The sequence below is a fragment of the Pelophylax lessonae genome (genome assembly GCF_965119305.1).
Source record: "Pelophylax lessonae genome assembly, chromosome: 8".
Lineage (NCBI taxonomy): Eukaryota > Metazoa > Chordata > Amphibia > Anura > Ranidae > Pelophylax > Pelophylax lessonae.
The window spans coordinates 143,098,955-143,113,783 of NC_138775.1; the positions used below are offsets into that span (position 1 = coordinate 143,098,955).

Below are 14,829 nucleotides of genomic sequence, written 5' to 3' on the forward strand. Positions count from 1 at the left end.
TTCATTCCTATGGGGCCAATTTAACCATGTGAGTTGGAAACAAACGGTCAAAGTGTAAAAACTATAAATCTCACAGCTTAGAGACTTATACCATATGAATCAAAAGACCCTGGCCGACATTTTGTTGTATAGTATGTCTATGAAACATCAAAACTGAAGGCACAGTCACAGGTTAGAAAACGGCCTTGAAATTTAAGATGGTTTCAGTGGAGTTTCAATGAATGCCAATGGACAGCGTGAGTTGGAAACAAACGGTCATAGTGTAAAAACTATTAGGGCTATGGATGTGGACATGTTAAGTGGCAGCAGGGATAGGCAAATGTTTTGATGTAACATTTGTGTAGGTGGCCTTAAAAATGAGGGGGTGGCAGCAGTTTAGAAATTGTGGCAAGATTTCTTTGCTCCCCCTCTCGGAATGTTCATCTCCACTTTGAACATTCCGCCATTCATTCCTATGGGGCCAATTTCGCCACAAAGACGACGATATTTCACAAACCTTTCGGCAAAACCTTCCAAAAAGTAATAGCAACGCGATCAGGAGCGATCTGCTCGTTTCGGTTTATTTCTTGTCAATGTAGTGTAAAATCTGTGGGAGGATTTAGGGTGCCAACTTTTCCCTTAGGCTTTCACTATAATAAGAGTAATATACTGTATATGTGAAAGAATATTAAGTGTACTTGCCATAGGCAACAACACTTTATTATGAACAGTTCCAAATACCAGTCAATATTGGCACAAAACCTTCAGGCTTCTGTTAGAAAGCTGAACATGAAGAGGAACTTCATCTTTCAGCATGACAACAACCCAAAGCATACATCCAAATCACCAAAGGAATGGCTTCACCAGAAGAAGATTAAAGTTTTGGAATGGCCCAGCCAGTGCCCAGACCTGAATCCAATTGAAAATCTGTGGGGTGCCTACCTACCCTGATTCATCCCAACCCTGCCTTCCCAGCCCCCTCTCCCCACTCGGCCCCTGGCATATCTCATTAAGTGTTATACCTTTGTTTTGGTTGAGACCCCTTCTATGAGGGGGCCCATCTACGCATTGTGACCTCGGCCACACCTTCAATTTGTACGTGCCATTACTGCTTCTCAGTCGGGATGCCGGGTCGATCTCTTATGCGTATCACATTGTTACCTATTCCTTGAAAGTTTTATGCTGTAGTTCTATATTTACTGTGACTTGTTATATCACGGCATGTACCTAATCTTTCTACTGCATGTTACTGTACCATGTTTCTTTTGCCTTCAATAAAAACCATTTAAAAAGAAAAAAAAAAAGAAAGAAAATCTGTGGGGTGATTTGAAGAGGGCTGTGCACAGGAGATGCCCTCACAATCTGACAGATTTGGAGTGTTTTTGCAAAGAAGAGTGGGCAAATATAAGTCAAGATGTGCCATGCTCATAGACTCATACCCAAAAAGACTAAGTGCTGTAATAAAATCAAAAGGGGCTCCAACCATCTATTAATTTAAGGGTGTGCACACCTATGCAACTATATTATTTTGGCTTTTTATTTTTACTTCCCTCCACCTAAAAGATTTTCCTATGGGGCCAATTTCGCCACAAAAAAAAACAGTTGTTCAACTGAGTTGTACAGTTTATAGGTCACATTAAAGATGGAAGAAGTTCTGAAATTATTTATCTTTGTTTAACTTTTTCATCACGGAAACCTGACATTTTAACAGGGGTGTGTAGACTTTTTTATACCCACTGTAAATGGGGTTCTTTCTTTCTGGATTCTCAACAGTGCTACCCCCTGATCCAAATCCCCATATTCTCAATGAAATTGTGATCCTTACTATACACATTGCAACCTACAGCCAACTTCAATCATACATTCATTAAAAAATGTCTTACTCTCCGAGAAGAATGAAATCAGCTAAGATTTCAAACATCTGGTAAATACCCGATCCTTCGTTCATACGTTTGACCAGTAAATTCAGGAGCTGGGAGATGGGGTAACGAGTTGCTGGCCATGGGATATTATGGTAACGATTTTCAGTCAACCGATGGACAGACTGAGCTAGAGGAAGAACAGATATATTTTCATGTTATAGTGGTACTGTATTTATAAGTAGTATAATTATCATTATGCCTACACATGGAACTTAGCTTTTTTTATTCAGGAATGAGGAATCATGCAGTATATACCCATTTAAATGAGTTGACGACTTTAGAGATGGTTTATATATATATACAGTATACACACACACATACAATACTGACATATTGACCGGGCCAGAATTTGTCCAAGCATACTATATTTTAACATAGGAGCTGATGACTCTTCGCTATGTTAATCTTATGGAAGTTCACCTAAGTATGTGGGGAATAGCCTGTTAATCTAATTGAACATTTTAAAGGGTACATTGTTTACATACTAAAGGATGATAAAGAACCATAGAAGAAGTATTTATTGATAGTAATATATATGGGAAATGGGTATATATGGGAAATGGTGGCTTGTTTACCTGGTAAACATTAAAGTGACTGTAAAGGGTTATTGCCAGTAATTACAAGTAGAGTCTAGACTAGTGTCAGACTAGTATTTTAGGGGAAGTTTTAGCTGTTAAGCATTCATTCTGACACACATTCATACATCAAGATGAAGGCACAGATCTAGATTATAATACATATTATTGCATGCATGGAAGCTATATACAGGTAGGTGCATAATATGCTGGATTGTGTCTCTATGCTTGTTAGAATAGGAATGACAGATGATACTCTAAAGGCTGCTGTTCATTGTAATATTTACTCTGTTGGATTTTGTCATCTGTGGCAAGTGTCCTGTAAACTTTGTTCTGCGCTGGGACTCAATAAATGCATCTCTCTGGATAAACCTAGTTACTGGAATTATACTAATATAATTAAAAATCCTCATCATACAACTATTTGACTACAACTTTGGCAATAACCTTTTATGGTCACTTTAGTGTTTACCAGGTAAACAAGACACCATTTCCCAAACATACCCCTTAAGTCTAATTACTATCAATAAATACTTCTTCTATGGTTCTTTATCATCCTTAAGTATGTAAACAATGTACCCTTTGAAATGTTCAATTAGATTAAGAGGCTATTCCCCACATACCTAGGTGAACTTGCATAAGATTAACATAGCAAAGAGTCATCGGCTCCTATGTTAAAATATAGTAGGCTTGGACAAATCCTGGCCTGGTCAATATGTCAGTACTCTTTGTGTGTGTATGTATACATATATATATAATATCCTACATAAAATCGGCCAATAATAGTGAACCAAATATTGCCATACGAAAATCTTATTATTATTCAAGCATAGAGGATGCCCCAGGAAATACAACAAAGCTGGCTATACATTATACAATTTTCTTCTCCAATTTTCTTTTAGATTTACCAAAACCATATAATATGAGGTCAAACTTAAACACTTTAATTTTGTATGCAATAAGGCAGGCCCTTGCACTACATAATTGAAGGTAAATTTAAAGAAAATTGAACAAGAAAATTGTATAATGTATGGCTAGCTTGAGATTTGGGATGCCTGGTGTTCTTCTTCCCAAGTCGCCTGGCAAGTCGTAATAGTGTGAACCGGCTCAAAGACTTGTTTTATGTCTGTGAATCGCATTCTGTACTTTATTGTGCTCACGTTGAGCACCAGGATGAATGTATTAATGTGATGCATCTTCGTCAATAAAAAGAGTTTAAACAAAAAAAAAATGAGTAGACTTTTACCAACCTGCAAAAGTAATGATGTCTCAAAGAACATTTTGATAAGTGGGCTGCGTGACAACAAATACAGGGTATAATAATATCTATGAAACAGTATTACATTTATCTTGATAATTATGTGACTTTTCTTAGATGTTTCTGATTTTACATAGGGAGTGCAACATGTTATGATATTTTGGTTATAGCTAGAGCCTGATCGATTTAGCCAGCATGTCATAGATACTTCAACAGTAAGATCTCCTTGTCATGATATAAATTTTTTCCATCTACCGGGCAAGGGTTGTGGGAACCCCTCATAATGGTCACTTCAAATATGCAGACCCTGGCAAAATAAACTTATCAGGTAGTTTAACTCTCCAGCATCCATCAAAAATTAGTTTTATACAGACTGACCCTTATAAAAATGTATTTTAATATATACAAGCCACATGTCTTTAAAAAAGTTTGTAAATATTTTAACCACTTTAGGACTGCTCACTGTGCTGCTACAGCGGCACAGTGGCAGCCCTGTGTCCAGCGACGTAGACCTACGTCACTGCACTCCTGCCCGTCTTGGCGGCGTGCGTGCGCCCCCGGAGGATCGCTCCCGCTGTGTTTAAACACAGCAGGAGTCAGGCCGGAGGAGGAGAGGCAGTGATCACTGTGTCTCTTTCCCGATCGTCGGGGAAAGAGTGAGAAAATCCGTTGGCTTGTGTAAACAAAGTGGGCGGATCTTCTCAATGACAGACAGGGACAGATCACAGGATCCAGCATAGCTGAACCTGCGATCTCTGTCTCTGTCACAGAACCCCCTCCCCCCACACACGTCAGTAAGCATGAGGCATACATTTAACCCCTCGATCACCAACAGTGTTAACCCCTTCCCTGCCAGTGTCATTATTACAGTAACAGTGCATATTTTTAGCACTGATTACTGTAGTAATGTCACTGGTCCCCCAAAAGTGTCAAAAATGTCAGTTAGGGGTCCAATCTATCTGCCGCAATGTCGCAGTCCCGCAAAAAAAAAAAAAAAACGCAGATCGCTACCATTACTAGTAAAAAAAAGAAAAAAACAATAAAAATGACAAATCTTTCCTGTAGTTAGTAGACGCAATAAATTTTGCGCAAACCAATCAAAATATGCTTATTGCGATTTTTTTTTTACCAAAAATATGTAGCAGAAAACAAATTGGTCTAAAATGTTAAAAAATTTTGATTTATAATTTTTTTTTTTTGGGAATGTTATATAGCAGAATGTGAAAAATATTGTTTTTTTTTTCAACATTGTTGCTCTTTTTTTCAAAAATTAAAAATCACAGGTGATCAAATACCACCAAAAGAAATACATTTTGGCCTAAATATATGACAAAAATTTAATATATTGGATATTTTTTAACAGTCAAAGTAGAAAATGTAAATTTTTCGCAAAATTTTTGCTCTTTTTTTATTAATATCGCAAAAAAATAAAAAAACGCAGAGGTGATCAAATACCACCAAAAGAAAGCTCTGTTTGTGGTAAAAAAGGACGTAAATTTCGTTTGGGTACAGCATTGTGTGACCGCGCAATTGTCAGTTAAAGTCACGCAGTGCCAAGTTGAAAAAAGTGGCCTGGTCATTGAGCAGCCAAATCTTCCGGGGCTAAAGTGGTTAAAACATGTTTTAAAAAATGTAAAGTACAATTTAACATTTAGTGATTTAACCTGCAGTGAATATTTGTTACTGTCACATTCACTGCTTTAGAAATATACCCTTATATGTTTTAAATAAAGAAAGCAGTAAAAGAAACAAGAAAGCCAATTTCTCACCAGTATAACGGAAACCATGGATAAATCCACCGGCCGATTTGCGAAAATCAATACCATGGCTGGCAGCACCCACCACAAACAAACCTCGAGTATGTCTCGCTTCATAGTTCACATTTAACAAGGGATATTTTTTCTTTAGGCCAAAACCAGACTTCAGTCTAATAGACCTGAAGAACAGATAAAACATCTTATAACAAACATAAGATCACAAAAGTCTTCAACTACAAAGCATAAAAACAAGACATTCTAATAATAGGGAGCAATATAACATGTAGTAAATGGGCTTCTGGCTTTAATTACCACCAGGGATACTAGCTGCATGGAGTATGTATGTTCTCTTCACCTAAATACCCTCTTAATGGCTGAGAATGTAAAGAGTTTTTCAATGGTTTGTAAAATTGTACAGAATGTGTTTACATGATATAAACGAATAGCCCAAATAAAATGTGATAACAAATAAATCATTCAGCAAGTAAACTTATCTACACCCTGACATTTAAACAGTTTTTTTTATTAAACACCAATATTTTTATCTGTCATTTTCAATGTTATATTGTAAACCACCTTTAATTAAATGCGCTAAAGCTTGTCTGGGTGTTGCCAAAGCCTGAAGGCACATTAGAGGACATTCAGGGGTGCAGGCAAAATCCAACTGTAATCTCTCTTACACTAAAGAGTGCTCTATAAATAATTAAGGAGCTCTGTTTATCTTCAAGGGGAATGTAATTTAAAGGGTAAGCTCCCTTTTACACGTTTCCCAAAAAGGTCCCTATGCACCAGTGTCCCCAATCAATTAAAATACTGCGTTGTGTTCTCCAAACAAATGCCCACTGCTTCAGCTGCTGACATCCTTGTTCTCCCCAGACTGTCCTGCAGATGGCAGGATGCTCCCAGCACTGGATGGGTGGACCCACAAATCCACAAACAGGTACGCCAGCCTCCACCCCCATACATGCATGCACAGTTTGCAATCCTTTACTCTCACAAAAACTCTGAGTTGCATCTCTCTCCATTTCAGGTTTTTTAAAGCACCTACACACACCTGAAGGTACCGCCACTTGCACACATATCCATGGAAGCTGTCTGTATGCCCATGGTAGTGTAAAACCACAGGAACATAGGCTGCAGTGTGCACATAATGGGTGCACCAGTGCCCGTTGCTTACTTGCTGTGACTAGCCTTTTACGTACACCCATGGTCACTGAAAAGGAGCTGGAACCTAAACAAATGCATAATCTACAAGCAAACCACATGTTATAATAAATGGTGTTTAGCATTCTGGAAAGCAACATCACACCTACTTGTGTTTTGGCAGCATGCGGTTTTCTTAATAATTAAAGCCCAACTGAATCCTCTTTATTTATTACTCTAACGCAGCCAGTCTGCATATACAGTCATAAATATAGGGCTCTTTTTACTTTTTTTTTGCTAAATTATTATTTTTCAAAATACTCTGTGCTGCCAGGGCATAGGAGAGTCTGGTGGTGGCTCTCTGGCACACAGCAGCAGTCTGACTCTCCAGAGGTCTGACATGCCTCCAGGATCAACAGCACATTCATTTTCTGAGTAGCACTGGTACTTGGAACACTATTTTGACCCTTGCTGAAGTACATAGTAGCGTAAAAAATAAACAAACAAGTCCTTCATTTTTTACTGTATATGCAACCTGGCTGCATTACAGTAATAAATAACAAGGGTTCAATTGAACTTTAAAGCCTGTAAGTTATTGCACAAAAATACGCAAATACAGTAAGCCAGGGCTCGAAAAAACCCCAGGCGCCAGGTCGCACTGGCAACTAGAATTAGCGGCCTGGCACCTGGGCTACACTGCAGCCTCTGCCCGCAAGTGCGCAGACTAAGATGCTGTGCCCGGCCGGTAATTGAGGCCGCGGCCTTACGGCCTGCTGTAGAGAGACGATTTCATCAGGGAACTGGCACCCTCTTGTGTAGGCCGGGGCTGCAACAAGCAGTCACTGGCGGCACTGAGATGGAAACTGTTTTTTTATTTTTTTTCCATTAAAATTAATTTTTTATTATTTTTTATTCCCTCCCTGTCATGCCACACAGCGGAAGGCCTCTTTCACATGGGCTGCCTGATCAGGTCCGCCTGTCAATTTTTCAGGCAGACCTGATCGGACCCTCCAGTCTCTTCTATGGAGTGGCGGATGTCCGCTGTCGGCCAAAAAACAGACGGATGGTGGTCCTACTTTCCATCCGTCCGACAGATCCAATCAGATGGAATCGGATTGAAATGGACAGGCAGTCCATTTCCATCCGACTGCCCCATAGAGGAGAGCAGGACTGTGTCCATGTTCGCTCTGCATAGCGGAGTGGACAAGTCCTGTCATCCACCTGCTCAGCGGGTATTAGCAGAGAAATCTCCACTGAGCAAGCAGATCTCGCTTAGCGGAGGTGCTCGTGTGAAAGGGGCCTAAGGGTAATGGATCTCCTATTACCTCCAACTTGCTGCACTGTCCTTCCCTAGTGAGCCACTGCCCATCACACCATCAAGCCAAGTACACACTGCCTGAATGCCAGGCAACATCAGCCGGTTCATTAAAAATTGGCCGCCATTCGGCCCATGTGTATGGCAGCCGGTCCGACAGAAGCCGGCCATTCGGCATGCGTAAAAAAAAAAAAAAACTGTCTCCTAACTTTTTTAGCTGGCTCCTAAATTTCAAGCAAATTTTGTCAAGCCCTGCAATAAGCTGTCTATAAATGTTTACCATTGCCAATCTACATCATACTATAGAAAAAAATAATTGTTTACCTTTATACAATTCATAAAAATACATTAAGCAAATTCAAAGAAATCACACATTATTATATAACTTCATGTGCCAGGAAGATATTGTTCATATAGAAGTGTTTTAAAGGGGAATTCGACTTTTGTTTAGGAAAAAAATAGTATACAAAATTGCCACACAAGCCATTTTGTAATTGTTATTAAAAATGTTGCCACTTTCTAATTAGTGTGTATGATATATTTCTTTAATATACACACATAATGTTTTTCACATCCTGCTCTGTATCAATAAAGAGAACAAATAATTAAATTTCATTACTTATCAAATATTGAGAAATCAAATTTCCATCCCAAGCAACGAATGACACGGTCATATGGTTCTCTTGCTGCAAAGTTATCTAGATCATCCTTGGGAAGCATGGTATGAGGATTTATTGTGTCATTATTTGTAGAGTTAATAACATTTTTTAGATAATGCTTATGGGTGACGTAGAGTTTTCCAGACCCATCGCGGACTAATGCCAGGTCAGATATATCGCCTTCTAGAAGCCCATCCAAGGACTTCAGCTGGTATGTGTCCAAAAGTCCATTGTTAATAGCTCTGCGGAAAGAAGCACAAATAAGGAATACTTTTTTGAAGGTTCTGTTATCTATGGCTGCCATGGAAAAAAAAGTTGAAAAGAAAGTGTTCAGTTCTTTACTTAAGGACATATTTAATTCACTCACCTTAAATCCCCCACATAGTGTGTAGACCAGGAGAGACGAACTCTTGAGCGACCAAGCATATGTATAAAATTGGTAGAGCCCAGGATATTGTCCGCTGTCTCAAATGCAGAGTTCCCACGCCCCAGAATAAGAACACTCTGTCCCGTAAAATTCTGAGGGTCTACAGACACAGTCTCATAACCCTCCGTATATTCTGCACCAGGAAAGTTTACCACATTAGGCAAAGATAAGCCACTAGCCACCAACAAAACACTGAAACAAGCAGTAAGAAACCAAGAATTATAAAGACAATTCACACTGACAAAATCAACAAAAAGTAAATTGTTCAAAAATACAATGCAAAAACAAGCAAATATGAATATGTGTATACCTTTAGTGAGCATAGTATACCAGTAGGTATACAGTGGGTATGGAAAGTATTCAGACCCCCTTAAATTTTTCACTCTTTGTTATATTGCAGCCATTTGCTAAAATCATTTAGGCTTCTTTCACACGGTCCGCCTCCGCAGGCGGATCCGTGTTGCTCAGCGGGGATCGATCCGCGATCCCCGCTGAGCCGGGCGGATGACAGCTCCGTCTCCGCTTGCAGAGCGGAGAGGGAGGTGTCTCAGCACCCGCTGCCCTCTATGGGGGATCGGAGGAGAGCGGACCGCTTGTCCGCTCTCATCAGATCCGCTCCGCTCCGATTACTGAACGGATGGAATTTCAGCGCAGGATCGGATGCGGATGGCAGCGGGTGTCAGCGGAGGTGACCTCCGCTGACACCCGCTGCCCCATAGAGCTGCATGGAGGATCCGATCAGATCCGCCTAAAAAACTGACAGGCGGATCTGATCGGACCACCCGTGTGAAAGAGCCCTTAAGTTCATTCTTCTTCCTCATGAATGTACACACAGCTCCCCATATTGACGGGAAAACACAGAATTGTTGACATTGTTGCAGATTTATTAAAAAAGAAAAACTCAAATATCACATGGTCCTAAGTATTCAGACCCTTTGCTGTGACACTCATATATTTAACTCAGGTGCTTTCCATTTCTTCTGATCATCCTTGAGATGGTTCTACACCTTCATTTGAGTCCAGCTGTGTTTGATTATACTGATTGGACTTGATTAGGAAAGCTACACACCTGTCTATATAAGACCTTCCAGATCACAATGCATGTCAGAGAAAATGAGAATCATGAGGTCAAAGGAACTGCCTGAAGAGCTCAGAGACAGAATTGTGGCAAGGCACAGATCTGGCCAAGGTTACAAAAAGATTTCTGCTGCATTTAAGGTTCCTAAGAGCACAGTGGCCTCCATAATCCTCAAATGGAAGACGTTTGGGACGACCAGAACCCTTCCTAGAGCTGGCCGTCCGGCCAAACTGAGCTATCGGGGGAGAAGAGCCATGGTGAGAGAGGTAAAGAAGAACCCAAAGATCACTGTGGCTGAGCTCCAGAGATGCAGTCAGGAGATGGGAGAAAGTTGTAGAAAGTCAACCATCACTGCAGCCCTCCACCAGTCGGGGCTTTATGGCAGAGTGGCCCGACGGAAGCCTCTCCTCAGTGTAAGACACGTGAAAGCCCGCATGGAGTTTGCTAAAAAACACCTGAAGGACTCCAAGATGGTGAGAAATAAGATTCTCTGGTCTGATGAGACCAAAATAGAACTTTTTGGCCTTAATTCTAAGCGGTATGTGTGGAGAAAACCAGGCACTGCTCATCACCTGTCCAATACAGTCCCAACAGTGAAGCATGGTGGTGGCAGCATCATGCTGTGGGGGTGTTTTTCAGCTGCAGGGACAGGACGACTGGTTGCAATCGAGGGAAAGATGAATGCGGCCAAGTACAGGGATATCCTGGACAAAAACCTTCTCCAGAGTGCTCTGGACCTCAGACTGGGCCGAAGGTTTACCTTCCAACAAGACAATGACCCTAAGCACACAGCTAAAATAACGAAGGAGTGGCTTCACAACAACTCCGTGACTGTTCTTGAATGGCCCAGCCAGAGCCCTGACTTAAACCCAATTGAGCATCTCTGGAGAGACCTAAAAATGGCTGTCCACCAAGGTTTACCATCCAACCTGACAGAACTGGAGAGGATCTGCAAGGAGGAATGGCAGAGGATCCCCAAATCCAGGTGTGAAAGACTTGTTGCATCTTTCCCAAAAAGACTCCTGGCTGTATTAGATCAAAAGGGGGCTTCTACTAAATACTGAGCAAAGGGTCTGAATACTTAGGACCATGTGATATTTCAGTTTTTCTTTTTTAATAAATCTGCAACAATGTCAACAATTCTGTGTTTTTCTGTCAGTATGGGGTGCTATGTGTACATTCATGAGGAAGAAGAATGAACTTAAATGATTTTAGCAAATGGCTGCAATATAACAAAGAGTGAAAAATTTAAGGGGGTCTGAATACTTTCCGTACCCACTGTATAATAGCAACGGGAAATAAATCATACTTTAATACAAGACACAGTCGTACTCTTGTAATACGAGAGGCGTTCAAGTCAAGCTGGGACTTTTATTTTACAGGTATAAAAAGGGATGTTAGCGTGGCGGTACTACACACAGTAGTAAGTGGCAAGTGTGTCCGATTACTGATAGGTTACGCACATGTCGTGGACCGATCCAGAGACAAAATCAAGATGGCACCAATACGGTTAGTGCGTGCATGGAACAGCGTGTGGTGATGACGTTTCTTGGGTAAAACCTGTGGATATCTACAGAAGACTTCAAGCACAGTACAGTGATAAGACGCTCATCCACAGTAATGCTGGCCATACACTAGCCGAAAAATCATTTGAAAATCTGTCATTTGGTCCGATTTTCATTTTTCGTCCAGTTAATGGGAACAAATAGAAAATCGTTTTTAACTTTTCAGAGCCGAAAAATTGAAGGAACAGTTTGGAAAATTCTGCCGAACTAACGATAAATTGAAAGGTTAATGTTTTTCTTGGCTGAACTGTTTGCACTAGCCATATGTGACCAACTGAACGAAAAAAATCCATTGAATGATCTATCGTTCAAAATTCGGTCATTACATGATGGCACGATCGTCTGCTCTCACGGACGATTTTTTGTTGTTTGAAAATGTGTTTGAACGAATTTTCGGCTAGTGTATGGCTAGCTTAAGACATTTGATTGTTGTAAAAGTTTCAAAGATGGCCGTACATCCATCAGTGACGATCCCGGACCTGATGATTCCCAGCCAACAGCAGTCATTCCTGTGAACATTTAGCTCGTGGAATGCCTGATCCTGGATAATTAATGCTTAACCTGTCGTGACAAGTGCACAAGAGACAAATCTTTCTGGGAGAACAGTGAACAAAGTAAAGCAGGCTGTCCTAGGATGATTCAGGCATACTGACAAATCTTTCTATGCCAAAGCTTTCCAGGCATTAATTAAACGCTAGGATAAGTGTATAAATGTAACAGGAGTATGTTGAAAAATAAATGCAGTTTCCATTTCTTGAAATTTGTTCTTTTATTATATAAATTCCAAAGTCCCGGTTTGACTTGAACGCCCCTCATATATAACAGTGACATTAGTATTATTGATGAGCCGAACATACCCGAGTTTGGTTCAAGCAGGGTTCGGTGAATGTGTCTAAAGTTAGGGTGCCGAATCTGAACCCCAATAAAACTCAGTGGGAACCATATGCGTAGGGGGTGTCACCTTAATCACTCTGTGCAGTGCCAATTCCCCCTACTGCCTGGGCTTCCCTATGTGTTGCCAACCCCCCCACCGCAGTGCTGCTGGCTTTGCTCCTTCCTCTCCTCTCCCTCCGGCTGTTGCGGGCGATGTTCTGGAATGGAGAGCGGGGAAAGGGACTAAGCAATATATAATTTAACACCCCCTTCCTTTTATAAATGAACACAGTAAATACACTCACTCACTGTGTTCATTCATAACTGTGTTTACTATGCTTCAGTTTGTGAATAATCAGGAAGTCTCAGGACACAGCACTTCCCTTTCATTCACTGTCCAGTGCATCAGAGGCTGCAGATAAAGGCATGTGTGTTTGAGCTTTGGGGTGCACAAATGGCACAGGATGCTGGGCAGTGGCATGGGGAATATTTACCAAAGCAAAAGAAAAATGTTTTAAATTTTGTTTGGCTGAGGGAAGTGATTTTAGTAATGCTTAAAGTGAAACATTAAGGCCCCTTTTACACTTGTGCGACTTGTCCTGCAACTTGGGACTGCAAAGTCCCATGACAAGTCGTACTCCATGATTTCCAATGAGTACCATTCATATCTGTATGACTTCACTTCAAAGTAGTCCCTGCACTATTTTGGTCTGACTTTGATGAGACTTGAGGTCCATAGACCCCAAGATTACAGAGGCATTGCTTCAAGTCGCGTCAAAATCGCACAAATTTCAGGCCATAAAAGTGTGAAAAAGGCCTAGAAACACAAAACGTCATTAAATAACATATCTGTGGGATGTCCTCACCCTGCCTGTGAAGTGGTGCATCTGTGTGATGTATACATGCTATTGTTTATATAATACAAAGTACCGCTCTAGGTTGTGCCATGACCGGCTTGCCCACACAGTCCAGGTGCCGATCCAGCTGGTCACTGCAGCGCTATAACATAACTCCTAAAGATAATAACTGCACACTGGTAAATGTCAACATCTTTATTCCATCAATATAAAATGTAAAACCACATCCACAGTGCAACAAGAGAAGAGATCAGAAGTTTCACACGCCAATTCATAGCATCGCATAAGCAAAGCAGCTATGATTAGGCTCTTAACGGCATGAAACGTGTTAGCAGCTTTTCCTCTATTGTTGTATTGGGGATGTGATTTCAGATTCTAAATAGATAAAATATAGAAGTTGGCATTTACCAGTGTGTGGAAGTTGTGTTATATGATGGAGGGCAACCTACCACAGCAACACTGACATTAAGGCTTGGTTCACACTGGTGCAATGTAGGAATCACAGTGATGCCTGTGCAGGGTCCTGCACCGCTTTAGAATCGCAAGCAGTTCACACAGTACTCTGCGAACCACTGGGGGTGTCAATATAAAGTAAATGACACCCCCAAATTGGTTCGCAGAACACAGTGCGAACTGTGGAATTGGATATAATTGGATCGCATGGGTCTAAACATCCATGCGATCCAATTCCAGTGCGGTCAAAAAAAAGGATCCTGCACCATTTTGGCATGAATGCGATGCGATTTCAGCCATACAACCTGTATATGCACAGACATCGCATGTGATGTACACAGGAATGTCCGCAATCGCATTAGTGTGAACCCAACTTTAGAAAGAAAAAAGTGTGTTTAAGGCCCCTTTAAACACTTGTGCGACATGTCCTGCGACTTGGGACTGCAAAGTCACATGACAAGTCCTTCTCCATGATTTCCTATGAGTACCGTTCATATCTGTGCAACTTCAAGTTGCAACCACTTCAAAGTAGTCCCTGCACTACTTTGGGCCGATTTAATGCGTTTTGAGGTCCATAGACATAGGCATTGCTTCAAGTCCAGGCAAAATCGTGGCAAAAAAAATCATGGTAAAATCACGCGACTTTTAGGTCGCTTAAGTGTGAAAGGGGCCTTAATTGCCAGTAAATTGCCAGCTCCCTGCCGCTTCATTCTGTTTGTAAACAAAGCAGCCAGGAATTGCATTCACTTATACTAGACCCGTAGTGCCGGTGTAACGTGAGAATTACCTACCCTGTGAGAAAAACCTACCCTCGTCACTTCCGGCCAGGAACAGCTGAGCAGCGCAGCAGTGCGCATGCTCACAGCCCCGGATACCTAATGAGAGAGCTGAGGACCTGACTAGTGCGCATGCGCACTAGTACGAAATTATCACGGTGTCCGTGAAAAAAACCTACCCACGCCACGCTT

At 41.1% G+C, this 14,829-nt stretch overlaps 1 protein-coding gene across 1 annotated transcript in view; it reads right to left on the reverse strand.

Moving 5' to 3' along the window:
- Positions 1-14,829, reverse strand: part of FOXRED2 (FAD dependent oxidoreductase domain containing 2) — a 38,999-nt gene that overhangs the window by 12,226 nt on the left and 11,944 nt on the right. Inside the window, exons 5-8 of the mRNA XM_082266396.1 lie at positions 8,976-9,227; positions 8,569-8,850; positions 5,504-5,670; positions 1,863-2,028 (exon numbers count right to left, since the gene is read on the reverse strand). Of these exons, the coding sequence (XP_082122522.1) occupies positions 1,863-2,028; positions 5,504-5,670; positions 8,569-8,850; positions 8,976-9,227 (867 nt within the window). The remainder of the gene's footprint in view (positions 1-1,862; positions 2,029-5,503; positions 5,671-8,568; positions 8,851-8,975; positions 9,228-14,829) is intronic.